The 20381-nt window shown below is 44.8% G+C and overlaps 1 protein-coding gene across 2 annotated transcripts in view; it reads right to left on the bottom strand.

The window, feature by feature from the left end:
• Positions 1 to 20381, bottom strand: part of FBXW7 (F-box and WD repeat domain containing 7) — a 165293-nt gene that overhangs the window by 13479 nt on the left and 131433 nt on the right. For both annotated transcript variants that reach the window (XM_084286160.1, XM_084286161.1), the window contains 5 exons: positions 17168 to 17250; positions 13967 to 14108; positions 6735 to 6869; positions 2155 to 2278; positions 68 to 204 (listed from right to left, as the gene is read on the bottom strand). In XM_084286160.1, the coding sequence (XP_084142286.1) occupies positions 68 to 204; positions 2155 to 2278; positions 6735 to 6869; positions 13967 to 14108; positions 17168 to 17250 (621 nt within the window). The remainder of the gene's footprint in view (positions 1 to 67; positions 205 to 2154; positions 2279 to 6734; positions 6870 to 13966; positions 14109 to 17167; positions 17251 to 20381) is intronic.

Here is a 20381-nt window from a genome sequence, read left to right as displayed (position 1 = left end):
AAAAAATAAATAACTGGAGCTGACCTTGCTTTGTTCATGGCACCATGTCCATAGCTCAGAAACTTACCTTAGGCGATTTAAGTTCTCCTCGCCGCCAGTTGGTATCAATCCTGTGTTGTCTAATATACGCGCTTTTCCACGGACTATGTATAAAGCCTGGTTTTATTACTTTCCTTCTTTTGATATGTAATGGTTCATCAATCCCTAAAATGGGTTAAAATAAAAAATTAAAAAACAGAAGGGGTGGGGGGGAAGAGGGAGTGATGAGTCCAATCCCAATAAAACAACTTCTCTCCCTCCCAAACCTTACCGTGAACTCTGAAGTTAAATACTGCATCGACATAACAACCTCCTGCCAGAGGGTTCTGCTCATCTTCTCCATGCCAGCATTTGCATTTTGTCAGTGACACCACCCTGCTCCTGATACTACATCTTTCCTGGTCTTCCCAGCACAATCATTACGGTAATCATGTGGCTGAAAATGCTCTTGTTCATCACTCCTTCCTAGCAATCTACTGCCTTGGTTTTGGATCCCTTTTTCTGAGGAGATGTAGCAGAATATTGCCTTTTTCAAATAAGTATCAACCAGCAAACTCCACAACCGCTCATACTCTCATTTCAAAGCCATTCAAAAAGCAATTCTTTCTTTGTGTGCACCTCCTCTCTGGTCATGCATCTTTGTTACCTTTGAGTTCACTGTGATTCTTGATATTAGTGGGCTCTTTATTTATTTTATTTTCTTTCAAAAAGCTACGCCCTTGCCTGGCTTCAATTTATGTGCAGTTGTGCCCTGGCTGAATTGGTACTTAAGAGGTAGTGCTTTGTTTCAGCCTTACTACTATAGGTTGTTGGTTTTTGTGTGTGTGTGTTGTTTTTTTTTCCCCAATTCTCTTTCTCACCCATCCATCTCTTCTACACAGCATCTCTCCCCACTGCATCTCATTACTAGCCTGAGTCTTGTCTGTTGCCACTACGTGATTTCATTCTGCTTTTAGCCCTTTTTCTAGTGTTTCTATCTGCAAGACTTGGATTAACTGTGCCTTCATATTACTGAGCACCTCACTACGTCTAAACAGGCTAAAATACTGTTTTGGCAGTGCTCTCATTCCTAGACATATTCTTACTTATTTGTACATATTTTTACTTATTACTTATTTTTTACTTCTCAGGCTCACAAATGCAGACTCATGCCTCTCAACGTTTTCCTTTTTCTCATTCTGTCCTCTTAATACATTTTTCACTGAAATTGGTAAGAGGAGAATCTTAAGATTTATGAGGTTAGACACCTGATTTCCATTGCAAAAGAACAACTCATTAATTTAGGGAGCCTTTAAAAATACCCAGCTTCATGTATTCTGTCATCGTTTTCAAAGCCCTTGCATAGACCTTTCACAAGTTCTTCTCTCAGGACTCTGAGGCAGACTGGACGGTACCTGTGTTTGCCCACGTCCAGTAAGGACGCTGCTCTCAGGCACGTGCTCTGCCTCCAGAAACTGACTCCTTCCTTGTTCATGTATTTCTGCTTAGAAATACAAGTTTACCTTTTTGTTGTTGTTTTCAACTAGGAGGTTGTTTCCCTGGAAGCTTTTTTATTGCCCATTCATACTGCTGCTGAACCACCATACCTTCTTGAGTTGGCATGAGCTGTCCAATCTACAGGGCTTATGGAACTGCGGCCCCTTCTCTAAGCAACCAAGTTACCACCTTCCTTCCCTACCCTATGAAATTGCTCTGCTAATTTTCCTACAACTGACATTAAATTACAGGGCCTGTTCTACCCAACCGCTGCAGTTTTTCCTCCATGTTATTTACAAGACTGTGCACCTATCGTTCTTCCATCTCAGCTCATATTTGCTTTGTTTCTATTTTGAATAAAACCAGTCCTGACAAAGCCAAAATAATAGTATTTTTAAAACATACCCCAAGTATACACCCTTATGAATAGGATGTTCAAACTTAAGTCTAGTTTCATTGCTAGCAGCCCACAGATTATTCCTGCTTCCTACTTCCAACACAGATATGCACCACGTAGCTCAAACTGGTAAATTTAAAGTCATCCGAATTCCCTTTGTAAAACTTCAAGCTTATTATGTAAATGAACTGCACTTTTTATGGCAGCAACACTGTTACATTCATCTTTTTGCTCAGCCTTACCCTCCTCTTTGCATTTCTCTCTCCAGAGAAGATTATCTTCAGCCAGAATCCTCCAGTAACGGCATGTCTGGGCTGCCTGCAGAAGGTCCCTGGGTTCCAGGAATGACAGCACATACAGTGCCAGCTGTGAAAAAAAGGGAGCATATTTTCTCAATTGCTTTTGAAAGGAAAAGGGAAGTAACTCAAAGTATTATCACACATCAGAGGCTGAAATACGGAAAATTGAAACAATAAATTATTAAATGTTCTCAGAAACTTAACAGAGCTACAGTTTGTTCCAGTGCGCACATGAAAAGTATAGCAATCATCTTAGATAACTAAATCCATATGGATCACATCAAAAATGTATATTATTTGCAGGAGAATAGATGTCAGCTGAAATCACTGGCTATTATGCTTTTTTTAAATGTCATCCATATTACCACGAACCATTACCGGCTGTACCAAAATAATCATGTCTCCAATATTTTATCTAATAAATGTACCAGAAGGTTTTAACTGGAAAACACAACTCCACGTGACCAAATGAGGAACACTGTGATGAATAACATCATGCAGGAAGCTCAAATATAGAAAACATAAATGCTATTTGTACTCAAGTTCAAAAGTACTCCGCAGCTGCAGAAGCCCAGCATACACATTGCTCAATTTCTGATTAGAATGCAAACATACAGGGATGCTACAGGGAGTCTGATGGACCTGGATGCAGAGGGCCTGAAACACATAACTTTGCTATTGCACATAGTATGTGTTACCAAAAAAAAAAAACACATGGGAAATCCCAGTAAGCAGCATAACACAAACTGAAGTTGAACTTTTCTGTGTGACAACAGTAAATGTTACCGGCAGCACTCAGAGCACAGCTGACTGAGCTAAGCCATATAATGACCATGATAAAAGCCCCAAATCTCCAGAAATACCTTCAGATGTGTTGGAGTCTTAAACAGGGACTGAGGCATCTCAAACACAATCCAAAACACAGGGACTGATATCCTTAAGGGTATCATGGATGACTACAGCTTTTCTACTGAACAGCAACAACGTATTTTCCCAGTCACTGAGAATAAAAACATAAGAGGCAGCAAAGTGGCTGCCCTGGCTAAAAACTCAAGAGGAAACATTGCTGATAAAAAGTGATGCACAACAACTACTTACGTTTAGAAATAGTGGGGTCTTTGCCAGGACTAGGATGCAAAAGTTATCAGGGAAATCATATCATCCACCTTAACTGCTGCTTGACATATCTTTTTGTGCTTACAATTTTTGTATTTAATTCTTAACTGGAGTTGTGTTGTGTATAAATAGAATCTGCCCTTTAAAGAAGCATAGACTGAAATTCAGTAAGGAAGTCATAACCATAGGCCATTGACCTCAAAAGATTTTTGACCTTATTACGTGAGAAACGTTTGCTTTTAGTAATGTAGCCCCATCAGTGACTGAGCAGGAAATAAAAATTCAATATGCCAGGACTGTTTGCATTTTGACTGCATTTACACGCCTTGTTTGCAAGTCATCACCTGCAGCCCACAGCGAGCATGCAGGACTCCACATTTGCAGAATCTGTGCCCCAACTTGCACGTTAGCTCCCATGTGCATCCCAGGCCATGCAGCTGCACAACAGTCATTCTGTCCCTACTCAATTATGGAGTCAGAATTTAGGCTTTGCTGAAAGGCTCTCTGATACACAAGCAACAACTGTGCCCGTCCTTTTAGACTTTCTGACTTAATTCCTGATATGTAAAAATACTGAAGAAACCCTGTTTCCTAACACACATCAGACAGCTGGTCACACACAGCAAGACTCAAAGCACGGAACAGAGCCTTTCTGTTTCTGCTGGATGTTCCTTAACCGAGAGAAGAGTTTGTTTAAATATCACCTGTCCTATCTCTACAGGTATGAATGTTTGCTAAGGTAGCGTTAATTAAAATCTGTGAGCCGACTGATTTTTAAAACAGGTTACATATGGGTGACATTTATTTTAGACTATATTTGGCTAAGTAGTCATCAAGGGTCAACACAACTCACAGTTGACTTTAGGATTAGCAGCACACAAAAGCTGAAGGCCCTCTGTCACTGTTCACGGATCTAGTTATAAGAAGGCTTCAGGTAGCAAAGATCGACCTTTGACTCAGCTGTACCTAGCCCTACTCCCCTTCGCAGTGTTAATAATACCCAACACAACACGCTGCTGCTCACTTTCTCTTCCACTCATACCATGGCACCAACAAGACTTTGGCGGATTTCAACAACACTCCTCATCTGTTGATTTCCAGACCTGGTTTTCACAAACAAGTAATTTCAATAATTATTTCTAATTGCTCCGTGAGAAAACAAGTATTATTTCAGATTAATTGTTTGACTGCAGGTTTCCTCAGGAGGAAAGCAAACATTTTCTTGGTTATTCAGGTATTAAGTTACTGTCTCTCTATTGCTGAAAGCATTTCTGAAGAAGTGGCCTCCTGCTCGAATGTGCTTCCTGTCCTGGTTAGGTAATAAAATCCCCGCACTGCATACCACAACACGACGTGGGAGATACCTGGAGATGTTAATGCAGAGTGACAACTCAAGAGAGCGTGCGTTCACAGGATGCTGGCTTTGGTAGGAAAGCCTGCTTACAGAATTACTGACCCTACCAAATTATTCTTGCTTCCCTCCACTTACTCATCACCCCCTGCTGAAGCCAGCAGGGGTGGCAGGGGACAGAAGCGATCTGGGTTAATGATCTCCAAAATGGAGGCGAGATGGCGTTAGCTTGATTTTTTTGTTTTGTTAACTCAGTTGATTTTGGTGACAGTAACTGGGGGCTAGGAAGCAAAAATGATTTAAACCAGCTTCCATGGCCAAGCCAGCCTTTCATGAAACTAAACACTTGACAATCCTGGTTTCAAGAGGCAAGCACAACCACTAAAAATAAATATAATTAAACACACACATATCTTACGGTGGAGTTAAAGAACAAATAAGAGAGAAGAAATATTTTACAGCTAAATAGCAAAGCCTTGTAGTGAAGAAACTGCTAAAACTGAGTAGCAACATGATCATTAGTTACAATGCAACTGCATCACTGGTTGTACTTGAGTTAGTTTTGGCACTAAGTCAGGCAAAGAAAGCTAACTCAGCTGTGAGTTACTGCTATCAATTATTGAGATTTTTGATTTAATAAGAAGTGAAGTGACAAAATATCTTCTGTTTTCCCAAAATCTAAATAGCGTCTTTCTTCCTCTGCCTCTGAACTAAGGCTGCCTTGGGCAGCTTCTTCATGAAGGTGGCAACAACCCAGAGATCTTACTAGACCCTTCTCCTCCCGCTGCATCCCCTACATACATGAAGGCTACCACACAGCGCTTCTGTAAATACTTACATCATGTGCACTAAGTCAACATTCACTGCATAAACTGCTCCCGAGCCTTACAAATGCTAACCAGCAAAACCCAGGGGAAGGCTGTGACATTTCCTAATCCACAGAGATATGATAGTAGATAAACGGGAAGAAGGGTCATGTACATCTAAGTATTTCAAAAATAGAACATACACCAGAAAGAACGTCAAGAAATGGAGATGCAGAACAGCCCCCACAGTAAGTAAGGGCATATTAAACATAGCAACCATATCCTAGCACCAGAGGATCTACTAAGAACTTGTTTTCAGATGTGTTGGTAAATGAAGACTTAAAAATACCAGCTCTCATGAGAAGTTTTACATGGCAAACCCAACATGTAGTAGGTCTGGAACAAAAAATAATGCACTGCCTCCTCACTCCAGACAACAAAACAAGTTCCCATTTGATAAAATCAATTGGGGTGAGAAATATCATTTCTAAATGAGCTAACATGCATTCATTTAACAATTGTAGCAAAATGGGTTTATAATCCTTCACGTCTAACCCCCTGTTCTAATCGCGAGGACATCAGGAATTACTCTTCTGTGGATGACATTTACTTACACATGCTGCAAAGCACACACTCAAATCTAAGTCTTAGCTTCTCCCTAACCTGATACAATATGATCAGATTTGCCATACAGGATTTACTGCAGGATATCTAGTTAATTAGGGCTTGCCTTTATCCTTAGCAAGAAGGGCTTTTCTGGGTTTACTTTAGTTGTTTTTTTCAGTACAGACCTTAGGGTTTAGTTTGTTTAAAATAAATTCAAAACTAATATTCACCAAAAAATACTACTTAAAGCATTAAATGACGATGCTTATCCTTACACAACAATGCGCAGAGAGGCCTTACATCTGAAGGAAATGTGCATGTGCATTCTATGTAAAATAACTGGTTCTCGAAACAAAAATACAGCCGCCAGCCCAATTAAGATACAGAGATATTTGTAAAGCTACGGGGACTTTGTTGAACGGAGTCATCCATATTTCCAGGTATCTAAATGCCCATCAAAACATAAAGGTATGTTAATGTGAAACGACAGTTACTATGGTATGGCAAGGTATCAACTTAAGGACCTTTTAAACATCAGTTTACTTCATTATGTTGGCAAAAATGAACGCCACAGTTAGCACAGAAGTATTTAAAAGGCAGCAGATCACGCACTGCCCAGTCCTGTATTACCCTGTGTTTCTCACCTCTTTTGGGAGCAAGGAAATGAAGTCTCTTTGAAACTGGGGCTCTATCACTTGCATCATGTGTTTGACTTGTGTTGGTTCACAACTGTCAATAAGTTCATCTAAAGCAAGTAATTTCTCTGGTCCACTCCAGCTCTGCAAGAAAATAAATAATATAAAAAAAAAAAAAGAAACATTAAGCATAGTTTATATTAGTAAGTGCTGTTGCTTTTTCAAAAAAAAAAAAGACAAGTTAAGTTTCTTTGCTGACCTATATATAAGCATATAAAAAGCCAGCAAGATAAATGCTCATGTAAATTACACAAAAATGAGAAGTTAATCAACACAAAATATTCCAAATTACTACATTGATTCTTAAGCTAAGAAAGAATTTGTTATACACATACACATACAGATTAGCAATTAAATAGATAATAATATTTAATAATAATAATTAAAATAATTAAGCTTCTTTTGAAGTTGATGAAATCTATGCACATATTACTGACAATGACGGGGCTGGAACAGAACGCGCGCTCTCTCTTTCTCCGTTTTACGTTCAAGTGAGATGACAACTTTTAACCTTAGCGTTTCATCTGACAGACCAAAAATTTTCAGTGGAATGAGAGGAAAGGAAAGAAAAGAAACTTTTTCTAGAAATACATTGGCTTACTGCCTGCTTATTACTGTGGTGTGTCCCTAAGCAACAATGCTGTATTTCAGGATCCTGGCTATAAACCTACGGGTATTTGTAGGCATCAATTTACACTTGAATAAACAGAGAATTTTGACTGGAAATTTCCTTACCTCACATTTTTACTAATGGGCATCATAAAATTTGAAGATTTCAATAAGGCACTCGTCTGAGAGCATAGCAGATTAGTAGCATCATTTGTAGAAAACAATTAGAAACTGAATACACTGCACATCTGAAAAGCATGTCTTCAACTCATCTGTGCTCCTCAAAGAGTTTAGATTTGTTACGTGAAAACAATTTAAAGAAAAAATAATTTCTTCTGGAGAAAAAAAAGACAACAGCCATTGCTAACTGATTTAGCAACTGAATTAGAGCATGAATAAAGCCTTAGAGAGGATAGAAAATGAGACATCACAGTTTTTGAGAGCAAATTCACATCCACATTCTTCAATGTCTTCTGGAGTGACATTTACAAGTAAATTAGCACATACAAATTATATTACAGTTATGGTGAGAGGCTAAGAGAAATTAAATTAAAAACAAAAGGCAAGGTACCTTAGAATTAAGATCTCTGTACTAATCTGCCATGTATCGAAGGGCCTTTACTGCTTATGCTGTACATTCCTGCTCTCTGGATGTGAGCCTGACCATTAACTCTGGTCCCTGCAACACTACAACACGGGCAATTGTGTCAAGATTCTGTACACAATGAGGCAAGGTGAGGAGAAGGGGGGATTTCTGAAGATGAACGAAAAGCAAGTAAATACCCTGCTCTGCTTGCTGTGAGAAGATCATCGTGTTGCATCATTTCCCCTGATGAAGGTTTCGAAGCATTGGCAATGCCAAGACAATCCCAGTTGCCCACCTGGCTTTCAGGTGCCCCCGTGCTTGCAGAGCAGTGAGAGCGGCGTGGCGCTGCCTCAGCTGCGCAGGGAGCACGTGCCAGGAGCTACCAGCCAGCACCCAGCACGTGGCTGCTCAGCCACCCATCTGCACGTGCCTGCTCCACAGCAGGCGCGCGAGAGAGCCTGACATCTGCCACGATGGACATGGAAAAGGGGCCGAGGGAGGGAGCTGCTGTGAGCTGAGCCTCTGCACACGCTGCTGGCGACTGGAAACATGGCCTAAGCTGCCAGGAAAGCGTTCCCCATCCCCACACGTGTTTTATATCGTCACCGCGAGAGACCCGGCTTTCTGTGCCTCAGGTGTTAGTAGATCTCGGGTCGCCAACACCTCACAGTGTTAAAAAGACACAAGTCTCTCAGCATAAACTGCAGCGGTGTCGTTATAAATAGCTTTCATTATCAATTTCCGTCGATGGAAACGTCTGCATCCCAGAACAGTTCTCCATCTAGCAGGCTCTGAGGAACTGTTCCTCTCTCTGCCTTTCCAATTGCTTGTTCCACTTACCCCAAGCTTTGCTGCTGTTAGGTACAAGCGGTTGCAATCTGTCATCTTAGCTGTCAGCTGCATTTGAATTTAGGAGAATTAAGAAAGGAAAACTAATACCTGTGCTACTTCCTCACGCTCTAAGTTTCCAAGGTCAGCCTACTCTTAGCCTATAAGCAGCTACACTAAATTAAAACAAATCAACCCGAACAGCGTTGCGTATTGCTGTGGCAAACACTGGTGGCAATTGTGAACCCATTATTAATTAATAATTTCACTGTGCACCGTCTGCAACTCTCTTGCATTTCTATTTTTACAGAGCAATTCAGAGCTGCACAGAGAAGAGAATGGAGACGATACAAGAATTGCAAAGAGATGCTACTGAATAAAAGCAGCACCCCTGTCACCTGTCCAGCCATCCTTATGGGATGGATATGGGCAGGTACCTTGGGCTCTTTCTAAGCCATCAGCTGCCAACACGTGTTTTTTTCTCTAGGACATTGTTCCCTCAGTCTCTCACCTAAACACAGACCCCCAGCTACAGGCAGGAAGGATCTGTGAGGGAAGCTCTTGGCAGGAACCATTCTGATGAAGTGAGTAATCTTGCCAGATGAACACTAATGTTTCTGTTAATGAAGGCAAGACTGGGAAATTTGTGTTTCTGGACCCCAAAGATTGATCTGTTTGCACCAAATTGCATTGAGCAGAAGTAAGTTTGTGGCTTTGATGAGAAACAACAGTAAACAAGTATCTAAGATGGAAAGAAAAAAGAAAAAAAGTAGTAGTAAATGGGTGCCAAACAGTTTGCAAAGTTTCAAATGTTTTAGATGACGAGAGAGGCCTGAGACACTTGGTGTAGTGTCCAGAAAACCTTGGGACTTCTACCAGGTGATCCCCTTTGAAATTGAAGATCCCTGTAAAGAACATGCTTTGTCTGTAAAATGCATGTTTTTAATTCATTTTCCTTGTCTTCAAAACTTAAGCTTAATGTAAAACTGAACCAAAGCTTTTGTTCTGTGCAGGGCTTCCCCTAGGAAAGGCAGCTCCATGGTTCCTTCCCACAGCCCTGGGGAGCCCGGCAGGGACTGCTGCTGCTGCTGTGCTCCTTCAGTGATCTGAAATCCTAAGACACAGCGTCTCCCTCGTCCCTGCCCAGTGCCCCAGGGAGGTCTGGCTTTGCCTTTCATCTGGCTGATGTCATCTCATCATCCAGGATGCTGCTACTGCAACCATGGCACTGCCTACCTGAGAGATACCCCTTCCTTTTGCCCTTCGCTGTTGTGTGTAAACCTCTTTCCTCGCGTTTTCAGGCAAGCCAAACAGCTTTCTATCAACATAAACATCTCCGCTGCTTCTACAACTTCCACTTCATTGCTCCCGCCTGACTTGCCTCCCCTCCTTTCATCATCTCCTTCTGTTTCTGTGCCTCTGCTCTACCATCAGCTACGCTCTTCTGTCACGCAGCCCCAACCTGTTAACACCAGTTTGCACAACTCCAGTTTGTAGCAAGTAGATCCTTTTTCTGCTCCAGGCATCTTCAGGACAGCTATTTTGAACACGTTACACCGTGGTACAATTTTAGGGTGCCGTCCTCTGTCGCTGCGCTCTGCTAACGGAGCTGTGCTGTTTCCCACAGAGCCCTGCAGAGGGGCTGGCGGGGGTCCTGCTGCTGCCCAGCCCCTGGTTAGGTACCGAGCACCTCGCCACCTCAGAGGGTAGCCCAGTCTGGACAGATGTAGCAAACAAGCAAAGCCCCCTGCAGGAAGTGCTGCAGTTGGATCCTTCCCATTGCGGGTGCAGGGGCTGTGCATCAACACTGAAACCTTGACCTTACACTGCGAAGGGGGTGCTGCTGTCATGCTGCTTATGATACAACCTTGACCACCAGCTGCGTGTAAGAGCTGGACCACTCATGTGTGCATTCACAAGAGTCTTTGGAAGAGTATGACATTAAGAATGGTAAGTAATTTGAGTTAGCTCTGTGTGGCAGAAAGAAACAGTCTTCTAGCCAGCCCTCAATGGGAGGAGGATTGTGGACACTATCTTAAACCACGGAGGAAACAATCTTTCCAATCTGAGTAAAATAACAGCGTTCACTAGTTACTCAAAGCGAGTGCTGTACGTACTGCCTACGGAGCAACTTCTCAGCATCACTATGTGCACTCCAACATATTTCAAGAAAATTCCAAATTTTGTTGATCACGTTACCGAAATAAAACCCAGCAATGTAAGCAAGTGAAGTAGGAAGAATGAAAAGAGAAAAATGGAATGTAATATTTACAGCAGGGCTGTCTCTGGCTGAGTTTAGCACGCAGCTGATTTTTTTCCTTATGGCAAGCAATTTGGTGACTTAAAAATATTTCTTGTTCCAAATAAAATAAAAATAGCTTCTCACAAAAGAAAAAATATTGTAAAGATACACTTGGGCACTGAGTTTTAAAAATCTTATGGTGGACATTAAAAAGACCTGAAACCAAGAGCCACTGCGAAACAGAAAAAATAAATAGGCCTTTAAGAAATTAAATGGCTTGAACCTATCAAAATACTTTTCTATTTTTGTTTCTAGACTAACATTTCATTGAAATCAATACACATCTTCATTTTTAAAGGGAAAGTGCAAATGCACTTCCAGCTGTTTCTCCTTTCTGCACTAGTTTTTGTCATTTTCACAATAAAAAACCCTAGATCAGCTACAAAACATAGCAGCAGCAGTAACATACAAAAATAAGTTTAAACAAAAAACAAGACAACAAAACTCAGACACATGCCCTGTTTTCTTAGTATTTGAGTGGTCTTGCATTTAAATTTGGGGAAGAAAAAAAAAAAAGAAATAAAAAGCAAAGGAGAGTGACTGAAGGCCAATGTACAGGTGAGGAACCTCGAAATAACCGAGTATCACTTGTTACTGCTGGCTTCTGTGCCAAAGGACAGTTCTACCTTCAAACAGGACATATGTCCAGCTAATGTGCCCCTGGAAATTTAGCTTTAAAATTAATTGGAAATATATTTTCACATAAAATCAGATAGTGCTATTAAACAGGCTTAGGAGGCGTAAAGTGCATGAAGAAGAAAGGCCTCCCATTTCTGTTTCTGTATGGGAAAATCTTCGTATTGCAAGAATGATGCTTCCTGTGCCAGTTAATTCTGCCCTCTGGGCAGAGCGAGCTCCCCTTACTTTAAGGCTGTGCTCTCAACGTTTGGCTATTGAAGCCTTGCCCCCTTCATAAAATTCACATGGAAAATAAACATGCAGAAAATGAGGGACTTGGCATTAGCCAAGGAGGTGAAACATTGAAATGCAGCTACGTGGCTCTGAAAGCTTTGGGTTCCAAAATAAGGGACTCCCCTTTTGAGAATAAAATAGAAACTACCAGTGAGGGGGGTGATCACCGAGTGCTGCTAGCTGGTCTCTAGTCCTGAAAAAGAGGCCTCTCTCTCTCTCAAGAGTCCAGATCAGAATCCAGGAATTATTGCTGCGGCTGAGTCTTTTCAAAACCTGAAAGTATCTAATTATGCAGTTAATGGGGAACATAGTTTCTCCATTAACTAAACCAGTACTTGTGACCCTAAAATAATAACAACCTAATTATAGGCAAAGTTTCCATGGGCTTTTGGACTTCTTTTCCCAATCCTGACCAAACAGCAAATAGCATTGTTGTTTTTTTTTACTGTCAAGCATGTTTGCGTCACGCTCTCAAACACTCCAGCCTTTCATAATTTTTTGAATATGTAACTCTTGGTAACTAGTGATCTTCCATCAGAAAATACACATTATGCACTGCACAGAAAACAGCTTTTGTCAGTACAAAGGCTTTAACATTAACAAAATGTAAAAATACAACATCGCATTATATTAAGTATGATATGTACAAAGTACCATTCAAGCCTGATCCCTGAGGGTTAAAAGGACATATTTCTATGAACCCTCTTAAAAAAAGACTCACGGTACCAATTACATGTGAGCATGTTTAAGAAACTGGATGATGTGTACAAGAATATGTTAATTCCAGACTTCCGCTGTTTTAAGCAGATTATAAATATGTAAAAATAAAGAGGGAATGGAGTTCTACATTATTATTTTAATGTTCACAGCTGACAGTGATTGAGATCAATGGTACTATGTGGCAGTGTGAATCAAGCCAAAGCACGCTCCTGCCTGCAAAATCGTATGCTCGCTACTACGTCTACAATATTGCTGCTCTATCTTTGAAAATGTCTGTTATCGTAATTGAAACTATGCCTCTATTAGTTACTTATGCCTTCTGAAAACATTTTTAGAAGCAACAGTTTATTAATCAAGGGTTGAAGACATCATATTTCCATTTTTCAAATCAATGACTGGGACCCATCCCTACTTCTCAAAACCAGGCTGCTGGTCTGTCTGGGACACAGTTTGTGCCGCAGGAGCACAGGCCTGCCCCAGAGCGTGTCTGTACTAACACACACAACATTGGCTTAGCTGCCACCAAACTGGTGTCATGCAGGCTCTGGTTTCTACCTGTGCGACTGTGTACCCCTGCGCCTCATACCATTGGGTGTTTTAGTTTTTGTTTTGTTTTTGTTTTTTGTCAAATAAAGTTTTAGACATCATTGAGGGCTGTTGGAAAGATACCGCAAGCCTCTTTTCCCTCTCCTTTCAATGTTACATGCGTGTGCCAGCTGACATCGTGTTCAGTACTCAAACATCAGTAAAAATACACATCGAGTTTCCGTTCAACCTATTTTTGCTAAACACTCCTCTGTCTTCTATTCTTAGAAGACACCAGACTTATGGTAAATTTAGTGCTATACCTACGCTGAAGCAAACCATGTGCTCACACTTGGTAGTCTCCCAGAGAAAATGTCTCCCGTTAGCCGGAGGCCATGGAGGCAGCCGTTACATGTTGGACAGAATTTGCAGAAAATGTGAAAGCATCAAACAGTATGGGCTATTTTATTAAGAAACCAGAGAAAGTAGTAATTTTTTTGTGAGTTTCTACAGCAACTAGCTAAAACGGGCAACTGCATTTCCTTGAAGTTGCTGCCCATTTGTTTTTTCAACAGTACACAAAATCAATGACCGAGACGTTCGGGGATATACAGCAAGGACTGCCTTTAGTGCTGCAGCCCGTGCTTAAATCACAGAGGTAAGCTGCTCCAGATGTCTCTTTCTCTAAGCACTGGTTACCTGAAACATTTTCAGCCATTCCTGAAGGCCTGTGGGTGGCTGCACAGATGTAATGCGGCGCCGCTGCTGTCCCTGGCCGTTGGCTGCCCTCAGGTCCCCAAAAGTAGTAGGTGTGGCAGAGCATGGCACCAGCCCCGTGGTACTAGAACACAGAGAAGAAGTGAAAGCTGCATGTAAAACATGGAGGAACAGTCACAGCCTAGGGCAGAAGAGGAAACCTAGTGCAGAAGTTGCAGCTGTTACTGGAAGTCTGAAGCTTCCTGCAAAGCCAACACTGTGGGAACGCCCCGTTGGCCGCTCACGGCGCCAGCGCCCTCACGCTCACAAACTCACCTGTTGCTACCACTGCAGCACTGATCTTCCAGCTAGGGGCAAACTCCTCCAAGGCCAAAAAAACACTGCTCCATCAACTGGCCAGCAGGCTATCTATTGAAGTGCGTGTTCTCATATCCCTTTCCTTGGCAGAGTGTGTCCTTTTCTGCTGGGCTGCACCTGTGCCTCCTGACCGCTGGTGCCGGGAGCCCGAGCCCAGTCTCACCTGAACGTGACGTGCTATGGCTGCTTCACCCACAAACGGAGAGATAGCTATTGTTGGCTCTTAATATACTTTTGTTGCCGAAGAGCTATTACTATCAAACAATCCTAGCGCCCTGGTGATTGGAACGGGACTTTGAAGTGCTCGTATGGAGCATTTTAAAGTTTGTGTGTTGATGGAGTGACACGGGAATTAAAGGGCGGCAAAGTGAGGAGGGAAAAGGAGCCAAAGGTGCTCCCTGAATTACAGTTGGATTTTTTCACTCTGACACGTTAAAAAACAGCTCATTCGTATGGGACAGGCCTTTAAAAAAAGCCAGGATTAAGCTGCTATTGTAGGAGCCTAGAGTCATACAGCTGACTGAGTTCTCTCTTTTTTTTAAACATAATGTAAAGCACTTCGTTCACAGAATGCCAATGTTGTGTCCCCACCACAAAATCTGGAACTCTGCTGTAGTGTTTTCACAAACATCAAAATTTTAAATGCAGTTGTGGGACTCAAAAAAAAAAAAAAAAAAAAAAAAAAAAAAAAAAAAACACCAGCAACAAAAAACAACCCAAACCCTTTGCTTTTATTTATGATAGACCCAACTTTTTAGCAGGTGTTTATTCAGGGGGGTTACTGACATTTCACTGGCTAGAGGAATAGCTTTGAATGATGCCAGGCACGTCCATTTTAATACGTATCTCATCAAAATCTACAAATCTTCCACCCTTTATTCTTCCTTGTTCTGAAGGACAATCGTAGCTTGTTCTAGCATTTACCCAGGCTGGTAGAGAAAAGTAAAGAATGGCTTGAATAGACTTTCTAACGATAATTTCACCGAGCAGTAATAGAAACAGAAGGTAATACCAAAATACTGTTTCACAGATCAAGGATCCTCTTAATGACATTTGTTTACTGGCTTTACCTGTTATATGCAAACAAAGTTAATCAGAACTGTCAATTTTAAAGAGCGCCTGATCCTATGGAAAATGAACCAAGCAGACACAAGAGCCACATCGTTTGCCTAAACATTATTACAGAAAATATAATCAAACAGTTTAGGAGAGAGGATCAGATGTTATTTAAGGATTCTTTTATGTCAATAATGACTCAAAATCCAAGCAATGACAGTAGAAAGCATTTTTTTTTTTTTTTTTTTTTTTAAATCAAATCTGTATTTACAGCCTACTCATTCTCATCACCTGTACAGAGACCTTGCAGAAGGCCTCTCATTTAGGCTCCAGAATAAGGCCCTTAACTTGGCTTATACTGGGTCTGAGCAACACGTAGCCTTGAGCTTGCCTCACTACAACAGCTACACCTTAATTTCTTCTGCAGCGAACTGGTTCTCATTCAGAGGCAGCTATTCCAAATAAGATCTAAAAGTCTCTTTCCTTGACCTGAGATTAAGCCAGCAGGCTTTTGTTCCTGCTGTATTTTTCTGTTTGCTCTCATCCACCTGCAGCAGGCAGGCAGGCTGCTGCGGAAGCTGGGCAAGCACAGCGGTTCCTTTGAGCGCCACAGGTACGCTTGCCAAGAAGCGCCCCTTCCTTGCTCCGGAGCTGTTTACTTTCACCTGAGTGCAGAGAGCGGCGTGTCGCACCAGGAACCACCCGGTGGGTGAATGGGAGTGCTCCTCCACTAGAATAATGGAAAGGCCCGGAGAAACTACCAATGCACGAGACGTGGGAGCTGCAACACGTGCTCCTCGGCTGCCTCTTCTTCTCTGCTGCAGCGTTTCTGTCTGAAAAGCAACCAGGGAACCTGTTTTCCCTCACTGTCCTAACTTTTCGCTCATCACCTGCTAAGCCCCTTGAAGGAGGGGAAATAAATGCATGTTACTTTTGGGAGACCCATCGGTGGCTGAACGCTACAACGCTATTCACAGAAATAACATCCCCAGCCAGTGTTAGGCAGCAAGCACGAAGCCTGTGGGAGGGCTGATGCTTCTTACGGGGGAAAAATGCGTGATGGTGTAAGCTCCAAAATGATGGGAAGCAGTGCGGCACCAGAGCACAATCGTTATGGCAACTATGTAGTAGGACCTGCAGCTGCAAGGCGTGCACGCAGGGCCCTGCTTGGCCACCTCCCCTCGTGCTCAGGGGCGCGTTGCCCTGCGAGGCATCTGACCGCACACGTGCCGCTGCCTGCGCGACGCGGTGCCGCTCCGGCGTAGTACGGAGGCAGGGCTGGAGGAGCCCTTGGTAATTTCACGTCGTGGGTAACAAGTACGTGTGTGTTCCCGTTCGCATCAGATGGTCTGCTCTGCCTACATAAATTTCCATTCTCTCATTCCTGTTGCCATAGTGAAGTGATACATTTGATCACAGTTTGTAATAGTCTTAGGGTTTATCGTTATGCCCCCTTTTTAACAATCTGATTGATTTTATTCCCAGGAATGCCTCAGCCCTCGAAAAGACTCCAAGTAAATGGGCGTGCTATATTTAGAATCAAACACAAACCTCAGCTGAAGAAATGCAAGTCTGGCTACTTCATTAAAACTCATCTTCAGTGTAGGTGATTTAAATTAGCTAAGCAGTACATGAACACTGATACCTCCCCTTCCTCCGCTTCGCAGTGCTTTAACATGGAGAGGAGCAATGAAGCAGGCTTAGCGAGACTGGAAAGACGGGATACGCACAAGAATCACAACCCAGGGGTCTGTTATTGCATTTAATTACCTTGTGTATTCTGAGACTTTGCAGGGTTTCTTTCCCAGAGAGAAAGAACGGACCTCGGAGCCATGGTCCAACTTTCTCTTCATCTGCAAGGTGAGGGAAAAGAGCAACAACATGGTTTTAGTTACATGGCCAGCCTTACTTATACATACTTCTGTAAATCAAATCCATTTTTACTTTCTGCTTTAATAGCGGATTTCAACAAAGTTAGCACTCACCAGATTATTTAAAGCAACATTGTAGTTTCCAGCTTTAACTTTAAACAATACTTGATACATGTTTTTATACGGCACATGGATACAGTAATGCTGTTTTGAGGTCCCAAACCCACTGGAATTACATTCCTTTTATTTCCAAAGGCAAACGTTTAAAAGTGCACAGAACTTGGTGCTGCTTTATTTACTGAAGTGCTCTCTCCCTGTTCTCCAGGGAGGGCAGGAAAAGAACCAAACCACCCTTCATTCTCCGTGTCCAGATTCACTGCTAAAAGTCTCACACAAACGGTTAAATGTCAGGTAACGTGTCTGCACTATAAAGCAAATACCATTTTATGGCCTAAAAAAATTCAAATACATCTTTTCTTTTGCCCAGCACCCTTTATTTTTGAGTTGCACACTGGAAGCATTTATAAAACTGACCGAAAGAGTAACAGACATTTTCACAAAAAAGCTAAGGATGAAACCCGGTAAATCTCAGCCTTGAATGTCACCCACAATTAGATGTGATCAAAACCAAATAATGAGCAGGGCAGCTGCTAAAAGGGGAAGCCAGTCTGCAAAAATTACCAGCGAGATGGAAACCAGTGAAAGCCATATTTACCCAGCCAGACAAATAAAGATTACTTTCTACATATTTGGGCAATCTTTAACCACAGGCTTTTGGACTCAGTGAGACATCGTGATGCTAAATGCAGTTTCTGTGGGTTTTGTTGGTTTTCATTTTCTTTTTTTTTTTTTTTTTTTAAAAAAAAAGATGTGATACACCGGAGCACTTGAGCCAGCAGAAGGATACTTACTGCTGCGTACAACTGCAAGCTGCAGAACGCAGGAACTACCTGTGTCACAACTCGGACTTTAATTTTACCATTTTCCTATTTTTTTTTTTTTTCCCCAAAAATGTCATTTTAAGGTACACGGTTTAAAAGTTGGCATCTCACACAAACCACTGATTTGATCTTTTCTAACACCGTGCTGGAATATATTTAACCATTTATTGCATCGGTCTACCTGGCTAAAAAAAAAAGAAATTAAACCCAAGCAAGCAGGATGATGATCCGTATCGCGTTATCCTGATTCATTTTATTTTATTTTTTTTTAACTTTTCAACCGCCTCCGTGGCTTTCCCTGCAGAAAGCCACCGCGGACCCGTGGCCGAGCGCGGCTCGGGCATGCAGCGGGGCTGAGCTTCACCCCGCGCGGTCTCGCCGCGGCTGGCGGCGGATCCCCTGCTGCGGCCGTGCCTCCCCCGGGACGCAGCGCGGCGCTTCCCCAGGCGGGCACGGCACCGGGGGCACCCCGCGGGCACCGCCTCGCCCCGGCCGCTCCCCACAGCCCGGGGCAGCCCCCGGGGCCGGGCGGTGCGGGCTGAGGCCGGCAGGCAGCGCGCTGCGGCCGGGCACCGCCGGGGCTCCCCGCAGCACACCCGCAGCGCGCCCCGGGAGCCCCCCGCCGCCTCTTTCGGGCTCGTTTCCCGCGATTTCGGGCAACTTTCTCCCCGCGCCGGCCGCGCGGCCGGCGGGAGGGGGCGAAACTTTGTCGGAGGGCAGGCGGCGGGGCGGGACGTGCCCCGGGCAGCCGGGGGGCAGCGGGGGGGCGCGGGGTGCGCAGTGCGGCCCCGCGGAGCACTCACTTTGTAGAAGATCATCTTGAGGGTGCCGTAGAAGCCCATGGCGTCGGCGCGCTTCCCCCTGCGCGCCCGGCGGCCGGGCAGGCGCTGGCAGTAGAGCCCCTTGTCCGGCAGGTAGGTCACCGCCTCCCGGCCCGACATGCTCGGCACAGGCGGCGCCGGCGGCGGGGACCCGCGGGGAGCGCGCCCGGCACGGCTCGGCCCGGCCAGGCACGGCGCGGCTCGGCTCGGCTCGGCCCTGCCCGGCTGCCTGCGCCGCGCCGAGCCCGGCTCCCTGCCCGCCGGCCTCTCCTCCTCCTCCTCCTCCTCCTCCCCGCTGCCTGCCGGCCTCCAGCGCCCGCCCCGTCCCTCCTCCCTCCTCCCGCCGCCTCCGCAGCGCGCCTCGCCTCGCCTCGCCGCGGCACTGCGGCCCGGGGGGCTGGGGAGCGCCCGCCCCGCCCCGCAGCGCCCGGCACGGCCCCGGCACGGCTCGGCTCGGCTCGGAGCGTATCGGCAAGGCACGGCAAGGCACGGCTCCCAGCAGCTCGGCAAAGCACCGCAGAGCAGCGCAGGGGAGCCCCGCGGCGCTGATGGGGACGCCACCGCTGCACCCACCCCCACCCCCCCCCGCTGGGGAAAGGCGCTGGGGTGGGCTGGGGGGGAATAAAAATAATGCCAGTAGTGATAATAATGACCATAATAATCATGAAGGTGGAGAATGAGGCGCTGCTTTATCATCACAGGCGTCTGGGGCTGCGGGAGTGGAGCCCCGAGGCCGGGCGTTACATAAGGGGCGCTGGGACAGGACCCCGGGGAGCGGCTGCAGCAGGCGGGGGTGGTGGAGGGGAGCCCCCGGCCCGGCCCGGCCCAGCCCCGGGGCTGTGGCACCAGCACCCCCTGGGCCGGATCTCCCCGCACCTCAGCCCCAGGCCCCCCCGTGCTAAGGAGCCCTCCTGCTGCAGGGGCTTCCCCTCCTCTGCCCCCTTACCCCTACGCTTACAGCCCAGGGCGCCCCGAGCCCCCCGGTGCTGGGTTGGGGCTGGGGCAGGCCCCTGCCGCCCGCAGGCAGGCTCCGTGCGCTCCCCTACAGCCAGCGGCAGCGAGGCACGCCGGCTCCTGCCATTTTTCCTTGGGCTGGGTGCTTCTGCAAAGTTTTCTGCGTGAGTAGCAAAAATAAATAAATAAATAAACGAATAAATAAATACGGGAGGGGGGTGGGTGCAGAGCACCCCCAGAACACGGGCTGAAAACGCAGCATTGACCTGCGGCTCCCCCCCCGCAGCACAGGGGCCGGAGGTGCTCAGCAGCAGCCACGCAGCCGCTCCTGGCAGCCAGAGGGGAGCCCCCGTCCCCCTACCACACCAAGAGGTATGGAAAAGGGCACGCACGTAAA

This window comes from Netta rufina (genome assembly GCF_964035555.1).
Source record: "Netta rufina genome assembly, chromosome: 4".
NCBI classification, from domain to species: Eukaryota; Metazoa; Chordata; class Aves; order Anseriformes; family Anatidae; genus Netta; species Netta rufina.
Note: the sequence above shows the minus strand (reverse complement) of the source record. Positions and strands in the feature narration are given on the sequence as shown.